The sequence below is a fragment of the Pan troglodytes genome, chromosome 11 (assembly GCF_028858775.2).
Source record: "Pan troglodytes isolate AG18354 chromosome 11, NHGRI_mPanTro3-v2.0_pri, whole genome shotgun sequence".
NCBI lineage: Eukaryota > Metazoa > Chordata > Mammalia > Primates > Hominidae > Pan > Pan troglodytes.
In genome coordinates, this window is record NC_072409.2 from 41,849,647 (window position 1) to 41,876,047 (window position 26,401).

The 26,401-nt window shown below is 43.2% G+C and overlaps 1 protein-coding gene across 2 annotated transcripts; it reads left to right on the plus strand.

The window, feature by feature from the left end:
* The first annotated feature begins 367 nt into the window (after window positions 1-367).
* On the plus strand, window positions 368-14,441 carry PRXL2C (peroxiredoxin like 2C). 2 transcript variants are annotated; one of them, XM_520707.8, is made up of 6 exons: window positions 368-624; window positions 941-1,009; window positions 4,010-4,063; window positions 4,227-4,332; window positions 9,690-9,821; window positions 13,808-14,441. In XM_520707.8, exons 1-6 carry the CDS (start codon window positions 433-435, stop codon window positions 13,933-13,935), a joined length of 681 nt encoding a protein of 226 aa, XP_520707.2. In that variant the 5' UTR covers window positions 368-432; the 3' UTR covers window positions 13,936-14,441. The 2 variants fall into 2 exon arrangements, with proteins under 2 accessions (XP_520707.2, XP_063643713.1); XM_063787643.1 differs by lacking the exon at window positions 9,690-9,821 and having other exon boundaries at window positions 375-624.
* Window positions 14,442-26,401: the final 11,960 nt, after the last annotated feature.

The following is a 26,401-nucleotide window of genomic DNA, read 5'->3' on the forward strand; positions in this document are numbered from 1 at the left end:
CGAACTCCTGGCCTCAAGTAATCTTCCCGCCTCGGTCTCCCAAGTCGCTAGGATTACAGGCCCGGCCTGTGTGTTTACAAAACGTGGGCCCGGCCCTAGCCCACCTTTTACACATACACCCATTAGTTCTCGAATAGGTGAGAACATCCGCTCAGGTGGCCATGGAGGGCGCGGGCGGCTTTCTTCCTCAATAATGCTTGCTCGCCGTGGACGGACCTTACTTTCTCTCTCTGTCCCCTACCCTGAGAGCTGAGTCAGAACCGCCCGTGGGCTTCACTCCGACAGCTCCCAGGCCCGCGCCGCGCCGCGGAAACCGTGACTTGCCAGGCCCCACCTCTGCACGCCCCGCCCCGCCCACCGCGCCCAGCCTCTGCGCGCCCCGCCCCGGTCCGCGCTGGCAGAGCGGACCCAGGCCCTCGGCCGCCCCGCGTCATGGCCGCGCCCGCCCCGGTCACGCGGCAGGTTAGCGGCGCCGCCGCCCTGGTCCCGGCCCCGAGCGGCCCCGACAGCGGGCAGCCCCTGGCGGCCGCCGTGGCCGAGCTGCCGGTGCTGGACGCCCGCGGGCAGCGGGTACCGTTCGGCGCGCTGTTCCGGGAGCGCCGCGCCGTGGTGGTGTTCGTGCGGGTGAGCGGGCGGCGGGGCTGGAAGGGAAGCGCGGCCCAGAGTCCCGGGCAGGCTACCGGGATGCGAGCCGCGCCTCCTGCTTCTTAGGACGGAAACGGGAAGGCAGCCTGCCCAGTCGCGGCCGCTTCCCAACTAGGGCGGGGCAGGGAGAGGGCGAGGGCGAGGCCCGCTTCCCACGCGCCGGGCGCCCGAGCCGCCGGTCCCGGCCCCGCGGGCGTCGCCTTTGCTCGCGTCACGCACGGCGAAGTACAGGGATCCTTCGGGGCCCGAGGGTGCTGCTTTACTAACTTGCCCTCTCTGCCGTTTTGGCTTTCAGCATTTCCTGTGTTACATCTGCAAGGAATACGTAGAGGATCTGGCCAAAATCCCCAAGAGTTTCTTACAAGTGAGTTTCCCAGCGTGGGCGGCCCAGTGCCCGCTTCTGCCGACCTTGCGAGCGGGGCGGGGGAGGACGCGGCTCCAGCGCGGAACTTGCAGCCTGGATTGCCCCTCCCCGCAGCTCTCTCCACCCTCGCCCCTCCAAAAGGAGTGAGACGTCAGAGATCTATTTCTGCCCTAACTCATTGGGTGCTGCCTGGTGGTAAACGTACTAACAATTGTGGTGTTGCCTGGTAACCTAGTGCCTGTTCTCAAAAGTTGACTGATAATGCCCTAAAACAAATGCTGGAAATGGTTATTTTCTTCCCTTTATTTTTTGTTACACTCCAAATAGCTGCTCATTATGGGAAAATACTAATATATCGTAAAGGTGCAAATGTTTATGTTAATAGGCTGCAAGTTCCATGTCCCTAGGACAACCACATACTTATTTTTCTTGAGGCACAGATAGGTTTGTGCCCAAGTGAGCTTTTTGAGGAAAGGCATTGAGCAGCCTTTATAAAACAGATGTTCTTTCAGCAGACCTTATCAATCAGGATGTGAAAAAATAACATTGATTAAATAACTGTGCGGCCGGGCGCGGTGGCTCACGCCTGTAATCCCAGCACTTTGGGAGGCCGAGGCGGGCGGATCACGAGGTCAGGAGATCGAGACCATCCTGGCTAACACGGTGAAACCCTGACTCTACTAAAAATACCAAAAATTACCCGGGCTTGGTGGCGGGCGCCTGTAGGCCCAGCTACTCAGGAGGCTGAGGCAGGAGAATGGCGTGAACCCGGGAGGCGGAGGTTGCAGTGAGCCGAAATTGCACCACTGCACTCCAGCCTGGGCGACAGAGTAAGACTCCGTCTCTAAAAGAAAAAAACAACAACAACTGTGCTACAGAGTTTTTAAAAAAGAATGTCTTTGGGGAGAATATAGAGAATTATTTACTATATCATTTTGAAAACAATGTTTTGACTGTTCCTCTGCATATCCTTTTATTCTCTTTTTAAAAATTGACATATATAATTGTATGTGTTTATGGGATACAGTGTAATATTTTCATAGGCATTTACGTTGTGGAATGATTAAATCGAGATAATACATCCATCATGTCAGATAGTGATTTTAGTTTTTTGTGATGACAACGTGTAAAAACTAGTCTTTTAGCAATTTTGAAGTATACATTGTTAACTATAGTCACCATGGTGTGCAGCAGATCTCTAAAAGTTATTCCTCTTGTTTAACTGAAACTTTGTACCCTTTGATCATCTCCCTTTTCCTTATCCCTGAGTAACCAGTCTCTGGTAACCATCATTACACTCTACTTTTTTCGTTTCCATAGGTAAGTGAGATCATGCGGTGTTTTTCTTCCTGTGCCTGGCTTATTTCACTTACACGATGTCCTCCAGGTGCATCTAGTGTTGTCGCAAATAACAGAAAAATGTCTTTCTTTTTTATGACCAAATGTGATACCGTATTTTCTTTTCTTTTCTTTTTTTTTTTTTTGAGATGGAGTCTCAGTCTATCGCCCAGGCTGGAGTGCAGTGGCGCGATCTCAGCTCACTGCAAGCTCCGCCGCCCGGGTTCACACCATTCTCCTGCCTCAGCCTCCTGAGTAGCTGGGCCTACAGGCGCCCGCCACCACGCCTGGCTAATTTTTTGTATTTTTAGTAGAGACGGGTTTCACCGTGTTAGCCAGTATGGTCTCGATCTCCTGACCTCGTGATCTGCCTGCCTTGGCCTCCCAAAGTGCTGAGATTACAGGCGTGAGCCACCGCGCCCGGCCGATACCGCATTTTCTTTATATTTATCCATTGTTGAACACTGAGGTTGCTTCTATATCTTGGTATTGTGAATCATGCTGTAATAAAACATGGGAGTGCAGATATCTCTTCAACATACTGATTTCATTTCCTTTGAATAAATGCCCAGTAGTGGGATTGCTGGATCATATTATAGTTCTATTTTTAATTTTAGTAACTTCCAGACTGTTTTCCATAATGGCTGTACTAATTTACATTCCTAACAACAGTGTACAAAAGTTCCTTTTTCTCCACATCCTCACCAACGCTTATCTTGCATCTTACTGATAGCTGTTTAACAAGTGTGAGGTTATATCATTGTAGTTTTAATTTGTATTTCACTGATGAGTAGTGATTTTGAGCATCTTTTCATATATCTCTTGGCCATTTCTTTTTTTTTTTTTTTTTGAGGCGGAGTCTTATTCTGCCCCCCAGCCTGGAGAGCAGTGGCACAATCTCGGCTGACTACAACCTTTGCCTCCTAGGTTCAAGTGATTCTCCTGCCTCAGTCTCCAGAGTAGCTGGGATTACAGGCACATGCCACCACACCCAGCTAATTTTTGTATTTTTAGTGGAGATGGGGTTTCACCATGTTGGTCAGGCTGGTCTTGATCTCCTGACCTCAGGTGATCCACCTGACTTGGCCTCCCAAAGTGCTGGGATTACAGGCGTAAGCCACCATGCTCAGCCCTTTGTCCATTTTTTAATCAGGCTATGTTGTTTTCTTGCAAAATTGTTTGAATTTCTTTTACACTTTGGATATTTGCCCCTTATCAGATGTATAGTTTGCAGATATTTTCTCTCAATCTGTGAGTTGTCTCTTCTCTGTTGATTGTTTCCTTGGCTGTGCAGAAGCTTTTTAGTTTGATATAGTCCCATTTGTCTATTTTTGCTTTTGTTGCCTGTATTTTTGAGGTCATATTCTACAAATCATTGTTTACACCCATGTCATGTAGCAGTTTTGTAGTTTTCTTCTAGTAGTTTTATAGTTTTAGGTCTTATGTGTAAGTCTGGAAATTCCTACTTAGCAAAAGAAGCATCTGAATTAATATTTTACTATACGTATCTTTGCATTAACTCACACAATTTTGCTGTGTATTCCATTCCTCTAGAAGCCTATAGGTGGCATTAGAATGAAACATAAGAGTTGGGTTAAGGGATGTTGTGTAAAACATGCATAATTTCTAATGATATATACATGTCCTTTTTTTTCTCCTAAGGAAGCAAATGTCACCCTTATAGTGATTGGACAGTCATCCTACCATCATATTGAGGTAAATATCTAGTACATTGGGAGACTAATGAATAAAATCTGTTTCAGACATAAAAATTACATTATTTAAGCCACTAAATGTAGGCTAAATTGGCTGAAGTTAGAGTATCATTACTTTTCTCTCATTTGTTCTTGTAAAAATTCCAACCATTCTCTCTTTTCAGCCTTTTTGCAAACTGACTGGATATTCTCATGAAATCTATGTCGATCCTGAGAGAGAAATTTATAAAAGATTGGGAATGAAAAGAGGTGAAGAAATTGCTTCCTCAGGTAAGACATAACATGTCTCAAATAGAAAACACTGGTGGTGTATGTTCATATTTGTGTATATATGCATAGGGAAACATGGTCAATTCATAAATCAGGCTTTTTTGTTTTTTTTGAGATGGAGTCTCACTCTGTTGCTGGGGCAGGAGTGCAGTGGTGTGATCTCGGCTCACTGCAACCTCCACCTCCCGGATTCGAATGATTCTCCTGCTTCAGCCTCCTAAGTAGCTAGGATTACAGGTGCTTGCCACTACGCCCAGCTAATTTTTTATATTTTTAGTAGAGACAGGGTTTCCCCATGTTTGCCAGGCTGGTCTCGAACTCCTGACCTGTCTCGGCCTCCCAAAGTGCTGGGATTATAGGCATGAGCCACTGCACCCAGCCTCAGGCTGCTTTTTATTATTCTAATAAGTGGTCCAGATACACCAGGCTCCAGAAGATTCATTTTCTGGGTGTAATGACATGGAAGGCTGTTAGCAAAGCACTATTCAATGGAAATAAGTTGCAGAAGTGTTTTCAATGTGGTTCCATTTTTGTGAAAACAAAAAGGATTTTCATAAAGATCGTGTGTGCACGTGTGCGCACATGATGAAATAGGTTTTAAAAGATATGGTAGTGTTTACCTCAAGGAGGGGAGTGAGAAAATTGGCTTTTGTGTTTTTTACAAGTATATTTTACTTTTGTAATTAAACGGAAAGTAGTATTAAGTTCACATAATTTTATACCTCAGTACCATGTCTTTAATACCCCATCTCCTTTAATTGAGGAAATCCCACTTATCGTTTGAAATCACCCAACTGAAAGGGGCTCTGAATCACTCTTCAAGCAGAAGTCATTGCTTCCCTTTTGCTTTCGCAGCACCCTGCACTTTATTATATACTCTATTATTGCACTTAAGGGGACCAGAGAGTATAGTTAGTTGAAGAGTTTCATGTTTATTCATCTTTACATTATCTGTGTTCTCTGCCCTTGCCACAGTTCTTTGTAATTAATAGAGCTTAGAAAACTTGAGTTGTACTGCTTGTGTGTGTTTGTGAAATGCCAGATAAGAGAACTCAATTCAAACAAAAATCAATAATTTTGAATAAATATTATCGACCTCTTGTTTGATACCCACTGTGTTGGATGCTCCCAGGAGGACAGTGATAAAATACATAGTCCCCACCATGCAGACTCATCATCTACTCTGGGAGACAGGCACAAACAGCTAATTACAATACCATCTAAGGGCCAGTGATGGAGGGAGGTATTCCTGACTAGAAATACCTTTGTCAGCAATTTAAGTGCAGTAGGATCTGGGAGGGCTTCTCAGAGGAGATGAAGTCTCAGCTCACTCTGAAAGGAGTTAGCTGGGTGAAATGAGGGTAGGGAAGGATGCTCTAGACAGAAAGTAGCATGTGCAAAAGCACAAAGGCATGAGAAAACATGACTCCTTCAGAAAAATACAGGTCCCTACCTCTGGCCAGAGTGTAAGACCCAGTTAGGGGAATTGGTGTGAGCCAAGGGATAAGTTACAGCCAGTTCATGTTGAGCCTGGGGTAATGTGCCAAGGAGTTTGGATTTATTATGAAGCAGCTGGGGAATTATACAAGTGTTTGAAGCAGAGAAGTGAGACAGTCATATAACCCATGTGGAGCAGGGATTGGAGCTGGCCAAACCAGAGCCAGTGATATTTGTGACAGGGTTGTAGGGCAGACATAAGCTAGAAAGAAATGACAAGGCTTGAAGAGGGGATAGAGAGGAGGGGATAGGTCTGGGAGCTGTTTGTGAGGCAGAGTTGCTGATCCCTTTATTGATGGGTTTTTTTTAATTTTTTGTTTTGAAACAGAGTTTCACTCTTGTTGTCCAGGCTAGAGTGTGATGGTGTGATCTCGGCTCACTGCAACCTCCACCTCCTGGGTTCAAGTGATTCTCCTGCCTCAGCCTCCTGGGTAGCTGGGATTACAGGCATGCACCACCATGCCCTGCTAATTTTGTATTTTTAGTAGAGACAGGGTTTCTCCATGTTGGTCAGGCTGGTCTCGAACTCCCGACCTCAGGTGATCCACCCACCTCGGCCTCCCAAAGTGCTGGGGTTACAGGCATGAGCCACCGCACCCGGCTCCTTTATAGATGTTTTTAAAGAAAAAGACCTAAACTTGATCAGAGCTAATGATGAGCTGGCATAAACATAGAGTCTGCTTGTTTCTCTCTCTTTAGTATAGGAAATCATAGCAGTACAGATTGTGAACCTTACTTTTTGGTACACAGTTTTCATGTGCTGTAACTGAGTCTCAACATGTGTAAGGTCTGTTTAATTATTTAGCACTTTAGGGCTGGGCGCGGTGGCTCACGCCTGTAATCCCAGCACTTTGGGAGGCCAAGGCGGGTGGATCACCTGAAGTCAGGAGTTCATGACCAGCCTGACCAACATGGAGAAACCCCGTCTCTACTAAAAATATGAAATTAGCCCGGTGTGGTGGTGCACATCTGTAATCCCAGCTACTCGGGAGACTGAGGCAGGAGAATTGCTTGACCCCAGAAGGCAGAGGTTGTGGTGAGCCAAGATTGTGCCATTGCACTCTAGCCTGGGCAACAAGAGCGAAACTCTGTCTCAAAAAAAAAAAATTTAGCACTTTAGATATAAACTGTGAGTTTCACTTTAGTAACACCTCACTATTCATTGTCACAATAAAGATATGGAATTGCAAACTAAATAGATGAATACTAAGTTGAATATATGCTTGTAATTATAAGAGAGGGTGTATTCAAATCTTCACTACTTCAACCTGTGTTGAAGGACTGCATTGCCAAACAAAATATTAGGTTCTCATAAAATAATTTTTTTGAGGTTTCTCCCTAAAAAAAACATAAAGCATAAATCTCAAAATCAGTCTCAGAATAGTCTCACTTGAAAACTAAGGCACTAAAAATATATTATACAATTATAATTTAAAATTAATGGTGCCTATTTTATAAAGATGAAGAATAAGAAAATGAAGCCATTACATACAAGGGAGTACTGGGTTTGTAGAAGACTGAAAAACAGGAATTTGACACAAAAGAAGTAAATTCAAACTGGCAAAACTAGATTGTGCTTGACAACAAAGATTACTTAGTTCTAGGCTATGGAATCTCAAGTTGAATTTCTAAAATTTCTGAAATATTAATTGACCCCTTCTTTGGACATAAGAAGAGAGTTTGGGCTGGGTGTGGTGGCTCACACCTGCATTCCTAGCACTTTGGGAGGCCAAGGTGGGAGGACTTCTTGAGTGTAGGAGTTTGAGACCAGCCTGGGCAACATGGCCAGACCCTGTCTCTACAAAAAAATACAAAAATTAGCTGGGCATGGTGCATGCCTGTACTCCCTGCTATGCGGGAGGCTGAGGCGGGAGAATCGATTGGAGCCTGGGAGGTTGAGGCTGCAATGAGCAGTGATCGTGCCACTGCACTCCCGCCTGGGTGACGGATTGATTCCCTGTCTCAAAATTTTCTTTTGCATTTTAGAAAATAAGGAGAGAGTTTGGATTTCTGAGCATTTATTTCACATGTAGAATCCTATAAGATAGTAAAATTCAAGGCCAGGCATGGTGGCTCACACTTGTAATCCCAGCACTTTGGGAGGCGGAGGTGGGAGGATCACTTGAGGCCAGGAATTTGAGACCGGCCTGGGCAACAAAGTGAGACCCCATCTCAACAACAACAAAAAAGTTTTAATTAGCCAGGATTGGTGGCATGAACCCGTGGTCGCAGCTACTTAGGAAGCTGACAGGGGAGGATCGCTTGAGCCCAGGAGTTTGAGGCTGCAGTGAGCTATGATTGTGCCACTGCACTCCAGCCTGAGCAACAGAGCATGACCCTGTCTCTTAAAAAACAAAGTAAAACTTAATCTTTTACTCAAGTCTCTATGCTAGTGAGCCTGTATTTGTTTCTTGGTAAGATAAATGCTCATTATAATGTAAACATGAAAGAAATCAAAGAGTTGAAGAGATGAGGAGAAATAATAGGTGTTTGGAAATATTCAGAAATTAGGCAGGCCAAAGGCTGCATAGTCATTAAAATAAAAAGTTAAAAGTAAGACATACATGGCAAGGATAGGAGAAAAATTAATTACAAGGAGAATAAAGAGACTGAGTCTCTTTGCTCCAGTGAAGTGGAAATTAAGTATTAGCCACTGTGATAACAGAAATAGAAAACTGACAGCCAAGGAGAAGTGAAGAGGTAGCTGCAGTGGCTGTTGTCACAGCTAAGCCCCCATGTCTCAGTAGCATGACATGGTAGGAGGTTATTTCTTTTTATCTTAAATTTCAAGAACGGGACCGGCTGCGGTGGCTTATGCTTGTAATCCCAGCACTTTGGGAGGCCGAGGCGGGCAGATCACCTGAGGTCAGGAGTTTGAGACCAGCCTGACCAACATGGAGAAACCCCATCTGTACTAAAAATAGAAAACTAGCCGGGCGTGGTGGCACATGCCTGTAATCCCAGCCACTTGGGAGGCTGAGGTAGGAGAATCGCTTGAATCCAGATGGCGGAGGTTGCAGTGAGCCAAGATTGCGCCATTGCACTCCAGCCTGGGCAACGAGAGTGAAACTCCATCTCAAAAAAAAAATTTTTTTCAAGAACGGTTTTTCTATTTGGATGCCTTTCCTCTTGAGCAGCAGTTCCGGGATCCAGGCACCCTCCATCTTGTGCTTTGCCACCTTCAACCCAAGCCTTCCAAGAATGTAGAAGGAACATGAGAATCACTTGTGGGAGGAGCTTGGCCTGGAAGCAGCACAGATCATTTCATTCATTGTTTATAACATAGTCACATGCCTTGCCTAACTGCAACTAAGACTGGAAAATATACTTTAGCTGTGGACCCAGAAAGAGGAAACAGGTTTTGACCAACACGTAGCAGTCTGTGTCACAATGTCTCTTGAAAAGGACTGTAGCTGCCTATTAATAAGTGAGACTAAACAGAGTATAAATGGGGAATTAAAGTGGAAAGCACTGCTAATTTGAGAAGTCTATAGTTGACATTTTTCTGTGGCAGAAAATGATGTGGGTCCGTCATCACGTTTCCTTTAAAGCAGTAGTTCTTAACTGGGACATTTACTCCTCTCTCCCTTGGGAGACATTTGGCATTGTCTGAAGACATTTTTGGTTTTTACAACTTGGTAAACGGTGCCACTGGTATTTAGTGGGTATAGAAGGCAAGGATGTTGCAAAACACCGTATATCGCACAGGACAAAGAATGATCTGAGCCAAAATGTTGATGGTAAAAGATTGAGAAACCATTCTTTCAAGGAAGAAAGAGAATGTTTTATAGAAATACATTATCTTCTTAATATCAAATTGAATATAAAATGACATCTAAAGACAATTTTCGACATTTCAGGACAGAGCCCCCACGTAAAATCAAATCTACTCTCAGGAAGCCTTCAGAGCCTGTGGCGGGCAGTGACTGGCCCTCTCTTTGATTTTCAAGGAGACCCAGCTCAGCAAGGTGGAACCCTCATTTTAGGTCCAGGTAAGCATCAAAGCCCAGGTTCAGCAGTAGACGTCTTGTGCTTTTTACAAGTTCAGAGGCCGCCATTTTCTTTTCTTTTCCTTTTTTTTTTTTTTTCGAGAGGGAGTCTCGCTCTGTCGCCCAGGCTGGAGTGCAGTGGCGCAATCTCTGCTCACTGCAAGCTCTGCCTCCCGGGTTCACGCCATTCTCCTGCCTCAGCCTCCCGAGTAGCTGGGACTACAGGTGCCCGCCACGACGCCCAGCTAATTTTTTGTATTTTTAGTAGAGACGGGGTTTCACCATGTTAGCCAGGATGGTCTCGGTCTCCTGACCTCGTGATCCTCCCACCTCGGCCTCCCAAAGTGTTGGGATTACAGGCATGAGCCACCGCGCCCCACCCAGAGGCCACCATTTTCTTCATAAAGCAGACACCCTGTACAAATGGACATCTTGGCATTACAGTCAGGATGCTGTGCTTTTGTAGGGGGGCATCTTTTGTTTTCAAAGGCTTCTGTATATTTTGATGTTTATGTATTTGATGAGCGTGCCCATCATCCCATGCCTAGATGATTTCCCACAGTCACCTGTGGGCTGGCGATCTGTATATGGCTGTCACACACTCCGCTATTTAGGAATGTTCAGTGGAGATGAACATTTCCGAATAGGGGAAAATCGTCACGTGCCTTTTTTTTCAAGAAAAGAATCCAGCCGGGCGCGGTGGTTTACGCCTGTAATCCCAGCACTTTGGGAGGCCAAGGCGGGCGGATCACGAGGTCAGGAGATCGAGACCATCCTGGCTAACACGGTGAAACCCTGTCTCTACTAAAAATACAAAAAAAAATTAGCCGGACGTGGTGGCGGGTGCCTGTAGTCCCAGCTACTCGGGAGGCTGAGGCAGGAGACTGGCGTGAACCTGGGAGGCGGAGCTTGCAGTGCGCCGAGATCGCACCACTGCACTCCAGCCTGGGTGAGAGAGTGAGACTCTGCCTCAAAAAAAAAAAAAAAAGAATCCATGTAGTTATTTATACCTAACAAAACTAGGAGACTTACTCAGTGTCAGCAAGTTAGTCAGTGCTAGGGACAGCTCATCCCATAAGATTGGGATTGAGGCCGGGCATGGTGGCTCACACCTATAATCCCAGCATTTTGGGAGGCTGAGATTGGTGGATCACTTGAGGCCAGGAGTTCCAGACCAGCCTGGCCAACTTGGTGAAACCCCGTCTCTACTAAAAGTACAAAAAATTAGCCAGGCGTGGTGGTGCATGCTTGTAATCCCACCTACTTGGGAGGCTAAGGCAGGAGAATCACTTGAACCTGGGAGGCGGAGGTTGCAGTGAGCCCAGATCGTGCCACTGCACTCCAGCCTGGGTGACAAGAAGGAAACTCCCTCTCAAAAAATAAAAAAGAATGGGATTGAGGTCCGACTATAAGCCACACACTGTTAACTTTATTGATGGGTGTGGACCACCTGAGATTGCTTTGGCTCGTCTCTGCTAAGTGTTTGAACAGATGTATTTGAACAGATGTAAGGATTGTGGACATCTAAGTGTATTGTAACTGATTAGATCTCTACTGTGTTCCAGCATTGCAACAAAGGACAAACACCCTTATCAGACAGGGCCCAAAAGCCTAAATCACTATGTTGTAAGATCATCTTTTTGTTTTTTCTTCCTCTTTAAAACTGTCTGCTTAATGAGCATAGCTTATAAGAGTTATATGAGTAATATTTACTTTCATAAATACCTTTTTTTTTTTTTGAGACGGAGCCTTGCTCTGTCACCAGGCTGGAGTGCAGTGGTGTAATCTCGGCTCACTACAACCTCCGCCTCCCGGGATCAAGCGATTTTCCTGCCTCAGTCTCCCTAGTAGCTGGGACTACAGGCGCCTGCCACCACACCCAGCTAATTTTTGTATTTTTAGTAGAGGCGAGGTTTCACCAGGTTGGCCAGAATGGTCTCAATTACTTGACTTCGTGATCTGCCCACCTCTGCCTCCCAAAGTGCTGGGATTACAGGTGTGAGCCACCACACCCAGCCAATACCATATTTTTTAGAATGAGGGTTTTGACTAAGTAATATGATTTTTGGGCTTTTTGCAGCTGGAACATTGTAGCCAAAATCTCCCTTTGCCTCCCTCTCATGAATTTATAACAGATTCGTTATAAAAAGAAGCCCTGATTAATGAGAATGAATCCTATGCATTAGCCCAGAATGACATTAGCCATATTTCTGAACAACTTATTTCCATCCTCAGACCCAAAAGGGGATGTTTTTAAGTCCCTTATCTCCATGTCTCTGAATCATTTGTCCGCATCTTCTGTTGTGTAAGAATAAAGAGTACATGGGCTGGGCGCGGTGGCTCACACCTGTAATCCCAACACTTTGGGAGCCCAAGGTGGGCAGATCACAAGGTCAGGAGATCGAGACAATCCTGACTAACACAGTGAAACCCCATCTCTACTAAAAATACAAAAAATTAGCCGGGTATGGTGGCATGCACCTGTAGTTCCAGCTACTAGGGAGGCTGAGGCAGGATAATCGCTTGAACCTGGGAAGTGGAGGTTGGCAGTGAGCCAAAATCACACCACTGCACTACAGCCTGGGCGAGAGACCAAGACACTGCCCCAAAAAATAAATAAGTAAAGAAGAAAGAGCACATGGAGAGCATCATTTGTGTGCCAACTTGGGACCATTCAGTCATCCCTCAGCATCCATGGCGGATTGGTTCCTGGACCTGCAGTGGATCCCAGAATCTGAGATGCTCAAGTGTCTCACGTAAAATGCTGTAGTATTTGGATCTAACCTATGCACGTCCTCCCCTGCACTTTAAATCATCTCTAGTTTACTTATAATACCAAATGCAATGTAAATAGTTGTTGTACTGTACTATTTAGGGAATAATGACCAGGAAAAAAAAATGTCTGTACATATTCAGCAGATATGCAGCTATCCTTTTTTTCTGAATATTTTCAATCCGTGGTTTGTTGAATGAGGATGCGGAACCCATGGATGCAGAAGACCAGCTGTGCTTAGAAAACATGCCTCATGGCTGGGCGCAGTGGCTTACACCTGTAATCCCAGCACTTTGGGAGGCCGAGGTGGGCGGATCACAAGATCAGGAGATCAAGAGCATCCTGGCCATCTGGTGAAACCCCGTCTCTACTCAAAATACAAAAATTAGCTGGGCGTGGTGGTGCAAGCCTGTAGTCCCAGCTACTCGGGAGGCTGAGGCAAGAGAATCTCTTGAACCCAGAAGGCGGAGGTTGCAGTGAGCCGAGATCATGCCACTGCACTCCAGCCTGGCGACAAAGCGAGCCTCCGTCTCAAAAAAAAAAAAAAAAAAAAAAATGAAAACATGCCTCATACACTTAATCTAATGGTTTAAGTTAAAATTCTGGTCTTGAGTTCAAGAATCAAACAGAAACTAGATTGTAAATTTATGATTATAAATTATAAAATCTGTATTTGAACAGATGTAAGGATTGTGAACATCTAAGTGTATTGTAACTGATAGTCTTTTAAGGCCTTATTTTAGAGCCTCTTTTGGGCTATGGTTATAATACAGATAGCCTGTTAAATCAGTATTTGGGAGTGGATTTTTTGAAGTGAGTGATTTATTTCCTTATTATATTTATTCTATTATTAGATTTAAGAAACAGATGTGATTTTCCAGCTTGATATCTACGTGAGTTCCGTATTCTGCCCGTCTGACAGGACATTTTATTTAATTATATTTAATAAAACCTAACAGAAGGTTATAATTTAAAAATCTTTCCCCTTGGATCTCATAAAACATCAAGTATGGCTCTTATTTAACCATAATCCTTGTCATACTTTATTACCATGATTAAAAATTATTATGGCATTATATAGAGAATATAATGCACTCCAGGTAATTAATTTTTCCCTTTGGACTAATTAAAGGTTGAAAAGCTTCCTTGATTTTAGTAAGCAGTAAATCTGATGAATAATACTATGCCTCAGCCTTTTATTCTTATTCTCTTCTAGGTAACAACATCCATTTTATACACCGCGATAGGAATAGGTTGGATCACAAACCTATCAACTCTGTTTTACAGCTTGTAGGAGTTCAGCATGTGAACTTTACAAACAGACCTTCAGTTATCCATGTGTGACTTAAAATGCACTCAGTCACTTTCAACTGGACCTTCTGGAATGTGACCTTCAATGCCTGGGTGTAATATCCTCGTGCAGTGTCTAACCTGCTGTCCCTTCCCAGCCTTTGAGGAGTTAGGGAAGCATAAAGGGGGCTTGAACCTGTTGAATTGCATGCTGGGAAGCATCAGTTGTCAAAATATGTTATATACTTCCATTTTATAACTTTTAACATTTTATACAAAAAAAATGAATATACAAAATATAACTTTAAAAGCTATAAAATCATAAATACTCTAAATTATTTTACATTATGGTATATTCAGTCAGTGAAAGTTTTTTGGCAATATAAATTCTGACAGTATGTAAGGGGACAGGAGAGCAACACAAGACCATTATATTCAGTGAAGAAGGCAAAATATCAAATCTGTCAACAATGTAACTGCATTTTTGTATGTATATATTTGTATTTTTGTATGCTTTGGAAAAAGACAGGAAATAAACACCAAAATGTTGCCAGTAGGTATCTCTGTGTTAAGATTAGTGTTATTATTTTCTTTTCTGTACTTTTCTGTATTTCCCAACTGTTATATAATGAGCATGATTAATATTGTAGGGCCAGGAAAAGGTCTTTAAACATTATAGGACAATTTTATGCCACATAACAACCTTCACAAAAGAGCAAAATTATATAAGCTGTAGTCCACTTTTCCATCGTAATTGCTTTACTCAGAGGAAGTGTGGCAATCCGAACATTTCACATATAGCCAGTGTCCACAGCACCTTCTCAAACTACATACTTGCTATCCGTTTCACTAGGATTTTGGGGGGTTGGGGGAGCTATGGAGAAAAAAATTGTTTTAGATATTTAAGATACGTATTTAAAAATATGGTCAGTGTGCTTTTTGAAAGGGAACTATAAGAATTTTTTTTTTTTTTTTGAGATGGAGTCTCACTCTGTTGCCCAGGCTGGAGTGCAGTGGCATGAACTCGGCTCACTGCAAGTTCCGCCTCCTGGGTTCACGCCATTCTCCTGCCTCAGCCTCCCGAGTAGCTGGGACTACAGGCACCCACCACCACGCCCGGCTAATTTTTTGTATTTTTATTAGAGACGGGGTTTCACTGTGTTATAACAGCCAGGATGGTCTTGACCTCCTGACCTCATGATCCGCCCACCTCAGCCTCCCAATGTGCTGGGATTACAGGTGTGAGCCACCTTGCCTGGCTTTTTTTTTTTTTTTTTTTTTTTTTTGAGATGGAGTCTTGCTCTGTTGCCCAGGCTGGAGTGCAATGGCTCAATCTCAGCTCACTGCAACTTCCGCCTCCTTGGTTCAAGCAATTCTGCCTCAGCCTCCCAAGTAGCTGGGATTACAGGCACCCGCCACCATACCTGGCTACTTTTAGTAGAGACGGGGTTCCACCATGTTGGCCAGGCTGGTCTCGAACTCCATACCTCAGGTGATCCATCTGCCTCGGCCTCCCAAAGTGCTAGAATTGCAGGCGTTAGCCACCATTCCCAGTAAAGAATTGTTAAAATTTTTTAAAACTTGGTAACTTAAATGTACACTATGGTTTAGTTATGCATTCCTAGAGGACTGCTATTTCTCACCCTCAAACTGCTCTTATTTGGGAGACTTGTCATCTTTTATTTTTCTAGAATCTTTTTTTTTTTTTTTGAGACGGAGTTTCACTCTTGTTGCACAGGATGGAGTGCAATGGCACGATCTCGGCTCACTGCAACCTCCACCTCCCGGGTTCAAGCGATTCTCCTGCCTCAGCCTCCCGAGTAGCTGAGATTACAGGCATGCACCACCATGCCTGGCTAAGTTTCTATTTTTTAGTAAAGATGGAGTTTCTCCATGTCGGTCAGGCTGGTCTCAAACTCCCGACCTCAGGTGATCTGCCTGCCTCAGCCTCCCAAAGTGCTAGGATTATAGGCATGAGCCACCGCGCCCGGCCTATTTTTCTAGAATCTTAATATGTTTAGTTGGGAGGTGTCCCAGAAATCCTGATGAAAAGTATAGCAAAATCAGAATTTTGGTAATGATTAGCAAGTATAATACTGCTTTGAACTCAGTACTTTTATATGAAGCATATAAAGTTACAAAAAAAACTAATGTATTCAAATATTTGAATATATCTTCATGTTTGTATAATGTTTTTATTCAATAAAAATGAAATTTCTCATTTTAACTATTTTGTGCTTTTTTTATGTACTAAAGGTGACCTTTGCTGATTTTAGACTTCATACCGCTGAATCACATGCTTACACAAAAATTATATACAGTTGACCCTTGAACAACATAGGTTCAAACTGCACGGGTCCAGTTATATGTAGATTTTTTTTTCAATTGAAGTTATACCAAGTGTGGGCCGGGTACGGTGGCTCACGCCTGTAATCCCAGCACTTTGGGAGGCCGAGGCTGGTGGATCACGAGGTCAGGAGATGGAGACCATCCTGGCTAACGCGGTGAAACCCCCGTCTCTACTGAAAATACAAAAAATTAGCGGGACGTGGTGGAGGGCGCCTGTAATCCCAGCTGCTCCGGAGGCTGAGGCAGGAGAATGGCGTGAACCCGTGAACCCGGGAGGCAGAGCTTGCAGGGAGCCGAGATGGTGCCACTGCACTCCAGCCTGGGAGACAGTTATACCAAGTGTGCCTGGCTCCCCTGTCACCTCTTCCGCCTCTGCCTCACTTGAGACAGCAAAACCAACCCCTCCTCCTCCTCCTCCTCCTCCTCCTGCTCCTTAGCCTGCTCCAGGTGAAGATGAGAATGAAGACCTTTTTTTTTTTCCTTTCTCAGCACATCGTGTCCACTACCAAGAAGGAATTATAAGGCATATGAAAAGACAAAAAACAATTTGAAAAGACAGAACGAGCACTGGAACCAGATTCAGATATTGCAAGAATGTTGGAATTAATCAGACCAATTTTTTTTTAAACTATGATTAATGTGCTCAAGACTTTAAAGGAGAAACACAACATCCAAGAACAAATGAGTAATGTAAGCAGAGAGATGGAAATTCTAAGAATCAAAAGAAATGCTAGAAGTTAACAACATTGGAATAGAAATGAAGAATGCCTTTGATGGGATTATTAGTAGACTGGATGTGGCTGAGGAAATAATCTCTGAGCTTGAGGATATGACACTAGAAACTGAAAAGCAAAGGCAAAAAATACAAAACAAAATCCAAGAACTGAGAGACAACTACAAAAGACATAACATGAATCATGGGAAATCATAAGAAAGAAACTAACAGAAGAAATATTAGAAGCAATAAAGACTGAAAATTTCCCCAAGTTAATGTCAAACATCAGACTGTAGATTCAAGAAATTCAGAAAACAGCAAGCATAGTAAATGCCAAAAAAAAAAAAGACACCTAGGCATATCGTAGTCAAACTTCAGAAAATCAAAGATAAAAAATCTTGGCTGGGCGCAGTGGCTCACACCTGTAATCCCAGCACTTTGGGAGGCCAAGGCAGGCAGATCACCTGAGGTCAGGAGTTCGAGCCCAGCCTGGCCAACATGGTAAAACCACATTTCTACTAAAAATACAAAAATTAGCTGGGTGTGGTGGCACATGCCTGTAATTCCAGCACTTTGGGAGGCTGAGGCGAACAGATCACCTGAGGTCAAGAGTTCAAGACCAGCTTGGCCAACATGGTGAAACCCCATCTCTATCAAAAATACAAAACTTAGTTGGGCACGGTGGTGTGTTCCTGTAATCCCCGCTACTTGAGGGTGAGACACGAGAATCACTTGAACCCGGAGGCAGAGGTTGCAAGGAGCCAAGATTGCACCACTGCACTCCAGCCTGAGTGACAGCGTGAGACTCTGTATCAAAAAAAAAAAAAAAAAAAAGAAAAGAAAATTTGAAAGAAGGCAGAGGGAAATAAACCACCTTACCTATACAAGAGCAAAAATAAGAATTACATCCAACTTCCCCTCAGAAACCATGCAAGCAAGAAGAGAGTGGAGTGAAATATTTAAACTGTTAAGAGGAAAGTCACCAATCTAGAATTCAGTACTCTGCAAAATTATCCTTCAATAACTTTCTAACAGAAGGAAAAAAATTATCCTTCTAAAGTGAAGGATAACTAAAGACATTCTTCAGACAAAAAATGAGGGACATTGTTGCCAGTAGACCTGTCATGCAAGAAATTTAAAAGAAGTTTCTCAGAAAGAAGGAAAGTGATACAGATTAGAAACTCAGATCTACATTAAAAAAAGGAAGGGCATTGGAGAATAAGTGAGTGAAGGTAAAATACTTTTCTTTTTCTTTTTTTTTTTTTTTTGAGACAGAGTTTTCCTCTTGTCACCCAGGCTGGAGTGCAATGGCACGATCTTGGCTCACTGCAACCTCCTTCTCCCAGATTCAGGTGATTCCCCTGCCTCAACCTCCCGAGTAGCTGGTATTACAGGTGACTGCCACCAAAACTGGCTAATTTTTGTATTTTTAGTAGAGACAGGGTTTCACCATGTTTGCCAGGCTGGTCTCGAACTCCTGACCTCAGGTGATCTGCCCACCTCTGCCTCCCAAAATGCTGGGATTACAGGGGTAAGCTACCACGCCTGGCCTTATTTTTCTTATTCTTAGTTGATCTTACAGATAACAGTTCAAAATAATAATACCAACAATGTATGTGTGTTTATGTGTGCTTATGTATGTATATATATTTATATATAGATATGCTTACATATGCTTATATATAAGTGAATGACACTTACATATAAGTGAATAACAGCAAAGATACAAGAGACAAGATGAGGGAATTAGAAATATTTTGTTATTGCCGGGCACGGTGGCTCATGGTAAACCCTATTTCTACTACAAATACAAAAAATTAGCTGGGCATGGTGGCGGGTGCCTGTAACCCTAGCTACTCAGGAGGCTGAGGCCGGAGAATCGCTTGAACCCGGGAGGCGGAGGTTGCAGTGAGCCGATATCGCGCCATTGCACTCCAGCCTAGCCAATAAGAGCGAAACTCTGTCTCAAAAGAAAAAAAGTATATGAATGGAGAAAGATTTAATGTGCTAACACAAATAAAAAGAAAGTGGGAATAGTTATAGTGCTCTCAGACAAAGCTAAGTTCAGAGCAAGGAAAGTTATCAGGGATGAAGGGAGCTATTACATAAGGATGAAGGGGTCAGGAGTCAGTTCCTACTGAAGACATAGTAATTCTCGATGTGTATGTTCCTGACAACAAAGTAAAACCTGATAGAACTGCAAAGAGAAATAGATGAATCCACTGTTATAGGTGGAGATTTCAACACCCCTCTATCAGAAATGGATAGGTCCAGCAGGCAGAAAATCAGTAAGCACATAGTTGAACTCAACAGCACCATCACTAAACTGGATATAATTGACATTTCCAGATTACTTCATCCAATAGCAGAATAGCACACATTCTTCTCAAGCTCACATGCAACACGCACCAAGATAGACTGCATTCTGTACCCTAAAACACACCTTAACAAATGTAAAATAATAGAACTCATAGCATGCCTGATCCCAGACCACAATGGAATTATACTCAAAAGCAATAAGTGGAAAAATCCCCAAATACTTGGAGATTAAAAACATACTTCTAAATAACACATGAATCAAAGAAAAAAAAATCTCAGTGGGGCATGGCAGCTCACGGCTGTAATCCCAGCACTTTGGAAGCCTGAGGCAGGCAGATCACTTGAGCCCAGGAGTTTGAGACCAGCCTGGCCAACATGGCAAAACCCTGTCTCTACTAAGAATACAAAAATTAGCTGGGTTTGGTGGCACACAGCTGTAATCCCAGCTGCTTGGGAGGCTGAGGCAAGAGAATGGCTTGAACCAGGGAGGCAGGGGTTGCAGTAAGCTGAGATCACGCCATTGCACTCCAGCCTGGGTGACAGAGCAAAACTGTCACAAGGAAAAAAAAAGAAAATGAAGACCTTTATGATGCTCCGCTTCCACTTAATGAATAGAAAATATATTTTCTCTTCCTTGTGATTTTCATAATAGCATTTTCTTTTCTCTAGCTTACTTTATTGTAAGAATATAAGTATGTAATAAATATCACATATAAAATATGTTATTGACAGTTTATGTTATTGGTAAGGCTTCTGGTCAAAAATAGACTATTACTAGTTAAGTTTTTGGGAGGCCCAAAGCTATATGCAGATTTTTGACTGTGTAAGGGATTGGCACCCCTACCCCCAACATTGTTTAAGGGTTAATTGTATTTATAAATGTGCACCACATTTTTCTAAGATAAATACATGTTCTTTATGTGGCTTCAGGGAGGTACAGGTACATAAGTGTAGTGCAATGGCAAATTGCCTACCCAAACACATTTTTTAAATATAAAATTACCTATAACATGTACTGTTAACTTTATAAACATACTTCCATATCCAGTCATATACTGGACTTGAAATTCTGAAGAACCTCTCTCACAAATACATGGAGACATTGGATAAAAATAAATAATATCGTCAAACATTTTATGGTGGTAATGATTTGTTAGGTACTATTCCAAGTGCTTTACATACATTAACTCTATGGAACTGATATTGTTATCATCACCATCACCATTTTGCAGAGAAGAAGCAACAACTTTTTTCAAGCTGAGCTTACAACAAAGTGAAGAAATGCCACTAGGGCCGAAAGCGAGCAGAAGCTAGGCTGAAGAGCATGCTTGGAAGCCATGGACCGCACTGCAGAGCAGGAATTCATCCCAGGAATTAGAGAAGGTTATTCTTTGGCCAATTCAAAGGTCTGGGACAGTAGAGAATTAAAACTAAGGCTCTAGAGTAAAGTAGGACCTAAGATCTGTGCCTGAGACTGGAAACTTTTAAAGGGCTAAAACCTTGTAAGAATAAGGTCAAATCCATCCACATCCAAGGAATCTAGTGAGGAAATTCATTGTATGGCTTGTGTGATGAACTGCTATGGAAACAAGAATTTCAATAAAATGAAAATGCATGGTTTCATTTTTAAAATCAAATATTTTGTTGTTTTTCAAGAAAACTGATGATACACTAGCAACCTGCATAAAATGTTTGTTCACATTACCATTTACAATGGGGGGCAAAGAGGTATCACTGACTACATGAAAACTGGAAGACACATTTTCTGAAGAAGTAACATCATTTACTTCAAAGTTAATGGCTATTTTAAAAAGAGTGTTCCAGAAGGTAATTTAAGATATGAAGTTGAAGAACGTACATAGACACATCATTCTGTGGAGAATGATTTTTCATTTAAATCAAAGAGGTTTTTTTTTGTTTTGTTTTTTGTTTGCTTTTCTCACTCTGTTGCCCAGGCTGGAGTGCAGTGGTGCAATCTCGGCTCACTGCAACCTCACCTCCTGGGTTCAAGCAATTCTCATGCTTCAGCCGCCCAAGTAGCTGGGATTACAGGTGTGTGCCACCACACCCGGCTATTTTTTGTATTTTTAGTATAGATGGGATTGTACCATGTTGGCCAGGCTGGTCTCAAACTCCTGACCTTAAAGGGATCTGCTCACCTCGGCCTCCCAAAGTGCTGGGATCACAGGTGTGAGCCACTGTGCCAAGCCAAAGAGGTTTTTCTAATTAATTCCAATCTTTTTCAAGTCAAGTTTTCTTATGGACATACTAAAAATGAAGTGTAGTAGCTGTTCCTATACTGGTTCTGTTAGAAACTTCTGAAAAAAGTTACAGGCTGCCAGTTTTATGTCAGTATTACCAAATGCTTTAAATAGAGAATTTGATTGCATTCATTTCTTTTTAAAAAAGGAGCTAATAGTTACCTTTTCTCATCCAGTTTACAAAGTCAAAGCAAAATGTTTGGAAGCGTATTCTCTCAAAGGTGAAACATCTGACATTATTGTGAATGCTACTCTAAATTCAACTTAAAAATTCACAAGGTTGGGCATGGTGGCACATACCTATAATCCCAGCTACTCGGGAAGCTGAGGCAGGAAGACTGCCTGAAGCCTGAAGCCTGGAAGTGAGGCTACAGTGAGCTGTGATCGTATCACTGCACTCCAGCCTGGGGCAACAAAGGGAGACGCGTGCGCGTGTGTGTGTGTGTGTGTGTGTGTGTGTGTGTATGTTTGGGGTTTGATTTTTTGAGATGGAGTCTTGCTCTGTTGCCCAGGCTGGAGCACAGTGGCATGATCTTGGCTCACTGCAACCTCCACCTCCTGGGTTCAAGCAACTCTCCTGCCTCAGCCTCCACAGTAGGTGGGATTACAGGCGCCAGCCACCACATCCTGCTAATTTTTGTAATTTTTAGTAGAGATGGGGTTTCACCATGTTGGTCAGGCTGGTCTTGAACTCCTGACCTCAGGTGATCTGCCTGCCTCGGGCTCCCAAAGTGCTGAGATTACAGGTGTGAACCACCATGCCCAGCATATATATATGCATATATATATGCATTATATATAATGCATTATATATATATATATAATGCACATAACTACAAAAAAGATTAATACCAAAAATATATCGGAATGTCTACAAGTCAATTTTTTAAAACAAGACAACATAATAGGATAAATGGGCAATACAGACAAATCATTGCAAAGTTAGAGGGTACAATGCACAACCCACCCTCATTTCTGACACCAACTACAGATGGTTTCCAAAACCACACTCAGGTTTGATAATTTGCTAGAAGGACTCACAGAACATGCTAAGAGCTGTTATACTCACAGTTACAGTTTACTGTAGGGAAAGGATTCAAATCGACAGGCTTTTAAAATCTTTGAAAGGTTAAAATAAGGCTGGGCGCAAAGGCTCACGCCTGTAGTCCCAGCACTTTGGGAGGCAAAGGCAGAATTGCTTGAGTCCAGGAGTTCAAGACCAGCCTGGACTATGTAGCAAGATCCTGTTTCTATAAAAAAAAAAAAAAAAAAAAAATTGGCCAGGTGTTGTGGTGCACCTGTAGTCCCAGCTACTCGGGAGGCTGAGGCAGGAGGGCTCCACTCCAGCCTGGGTGACAGAGTGAGACCCTGTCTTTTAAAAGCAAACAAGCAAAAAAAGAACATGCAGCTTTACTAAGCTCTCCTTGCAGTTCGCACCCAGAGCGCTACAGTAGCGTCTTTATTTATTTATTTTTTATTATTTATTTATTTATTTATTTTTGAGACGGAGTCTTGCTCTGTTGCCCAGGCTGGAGTGCAGTGGTGCAATCTCCGCTCACTGCAAGCTCCGCCTCCCGGGTTCACGCCATTCTCCTGCCTCAGCCTCCCGAGTAGCTGGGACTACAGGCGCCTGCCACCACGCTCGGCTAATTTTTTGTATTTTTAGTAAAGACAGGTTTCACCGTGTTAGCCAGGATGGTCTCGACCTCCTGACCTCGTGATCTGCCTGCCTTGGCCTCCCAAAGTGCTGGGATTACAGGCGTGAGCCACCGCACCTGGCCAGTAGCGTTTCTTGTTTGAGATTTGTGCTGTAGTACTGCCCTACAGGTGATGTGGTCTGATAAGGAAAAGATGGTTTCAAGTGCTTATATGTGTTGATACCCTGGGAGATTTAAAGGACAGATAAGGCAGAATTTCTGCCTTTAATCATTCAGGAGCTATTTGGGGAGGGCAGGAAGAACGTCAGGGTAGGTAACAAAAGAGGGCAGGGATGATAAACTGTCCTTTGCACAGTGCAGTAAATCTCACAGCAAATTTGAAGGTCTTGGAGGGATCAGGGATGGAAGTGTTCAAAGAAGGCTTGCATATAATTTTTTAAAGCAGCTCACATAGATCATAAGTGTAATTAGCCTTATTCATCATGAGGAGGTATTTGATCACAGCTGTTATGGAAGTAAAACTTGTTTCTAGAAAATGATTTTAAATATTATGCCAATCTTCTTACAATGCCATTTTTAAAAATAGGTAAGTAAAATATTTTTAAGGTTTCTTTAGAAATCATTACAGAACACTGTTATTTAACTTTACTCTAAGAGCAGCCTGTAATCACTAACATTTTCTGGATTTTGGTGCCTAAGGATTTAAAATGCCAAATGTGGCTGAGTGGGGTGACTCATGCCTGTAGTCCTAACAATTTGGGAGGTCCAGGCAGGAGGACCTCTTGAGCCCAGGAGTTCAAAACTAGCCTGGGCAACATGGAAAAACCCCATCCCAGCACTTTGGGAGGCCAAGGCATGCGGATCACTTGATGTCAGGAGTTCAAGACTAGCCTGGCCAACATGGCGAAACCTTGTCTCTATGAAACTACAAAAATTAGCCAGGCGTGGTGGTGGGCACCTGTAATCCCAGCTACTTGGGAAGCTAAGGCAGGAGAATTACTTGAACCCAGGAGGCGGAGGTTACGATGAGCCAAGACTGTGCCACTGCACTCCAGCCTGGGTGACAGAGTGAGATTCCATCTCAAAACAAAAACAAACAAACAAACAAAAAACAAATTAGCCGGGCGTGGTGGCATGCACACCTGTGGTCCCAGCTACTCAGGAGGTGGAGGTGGGAGGATCACTTGAGCTCTGGAAGTCAAGGCCGCAGTGAACTGGAATGGCACCACTGCACTCCAGCCTGGGTGACAGAGTGAGACCACTCCATATATGATCCCCCTCCAAAAAAAGTAAGTCAAATGTGAACATATTTACTGACTATGTAAATAAGGAATAGCTTCATATTTCTAAGCAATGTGTATCCATGTCTCATAAGCATAACATTAATCCTACTTTTTGCTGAATCCAGTGGGCTTTCCACTTTATTTTCCTAAATTGAAAGCTCAGATTTTGATATTTGTTGCTCTTGTCTATATCGGCAAGTACAAAGACTTCATGTGAATTAATAATTTGCCACACAATAAGAAAATGAAACAAAAGCAAATGCTTTAAAAATGTATTGGAAAAAATGATGAATGCTGTATAATTTGGAAAGTAAAATATAGCACCGGAGACATTCTGGTAGAGAGACCTGTGACCGGCCAGGCGTGGTGGCTCACACCTGTAATCCCAGCACTTTGGGAGGCCTGGGTGGGCGGATCACAAGGTCAGGAGATCGAGACCATCCTGGCTAACACAGTGAAACCCCTTCTCTACTAAAAATACAAAAAATTAGCCGGGTGTGGTGGCGAGTGCCTGTAGTCTCAGCTACTCGGGAGGCTGAGGCGGGAGAATGGCATGAACCCAGAGGCGGAGCTTGCAGTGAGCGGAGAACGCACCACTGCACCCCAGCCTGGGCAACAGAGTGAGACTCCATCTCAGGAAAAAAAAAAAAAAAGTTATTTTGGCAACTAGATTTAAGTCAGATGCATGACTTTTTCATATAATGTGTATTTATTCATTTACTTATTTATTTTAAAGACAGGGGTCTCCCTCTGTTGCCCAGGACAGAGTGAAGTGACACAATCATAGCCTTGAACTCCTGGACTCAAGCAATCTGAAGGCTCAAGCCTTTTGAACTGCAGCCTTGAACTTCTGGGCTCAAGCAATCTTCCCACATCAGCCTACCAAGCTGCTGGGACTATAGGTGTGTACTACCACACCCAGATTTTTTTTGAGACAGAGTCTCGCTCTGTCACCCAGGCTGGAGTGCAGTGGTGTGATCTTGACTCAACGGAACCTCCGCCTCCTGGGTTCAGCTAATTTTGTATTTTTAATAGAGATGTGTTTTCCCCATGTTGGCCAGGCTGGTCTTGAACTCCTGATCTCAGGTGGTCTGCCCACCTCGGCATCCCGATAGAGTCTCACTCTGTGGCCCAGGCTGGGGTGCAGTGAGGTGATCATGGCTCACTGTAGCCTCAACCTCCAGGGCTCAAGCGTTCCTCCCACATCAGCCTCCCAAGGAGCTGAGACTACAGGTGGACACCACCATGCTGGGCTAATTTTTAAAATTTTTTTGTAGAGATGGGGTTTTGCTATGTTGCCCTGGTTGGTCTCAAATTCCTGGGCTCAAACGATCTTCCAACCTCAACCTCCCAAAAGGTATGTAATATTTAATAACGCACAAACTAAAATAATTAATATATTAAATGTGAAAACAAATTGCCTTTCTTTAAGTATTGTTAAATATTCATTTGCTTCTATTCCTAGAAGCTGACTGCCTATATAAGGGGCCATTTCAGCCTTCTTCATTTTTTTTATTTTATATAGCCCCTAACTTTGGATAAAATAATTCACTGCTCATTTGAATCTGCATTTAAAAATGGAAAGAGGAACTTAATAGAGAATCCAACCTAATCTGCCCAAATGTATGCTCTGGTATCACTGAAGAGAAAAAAAAATCATGAATAGAGAAAAACTTCCCACCATATGAGAATGCAAAACTATAGATTTGTGCATTTTGGTCATTCCTGATCTCCTTTTTCCTAAGGAGAACTCTGGTTGAGTGGGAACCCAGTGCGCTAGGATTTCATCACATTCGGAAGAATTTGTAACAAAAAGAAAAATCACCCGATATTTTAGAATTGGTTGCTGGCTTTCTTCCAAAACCAGAAAAGTCATTGCAAGAAGTTTTCTTTCCAGCCACAACAGGAGATAAAAAATAAATTGCCTTCACCCTT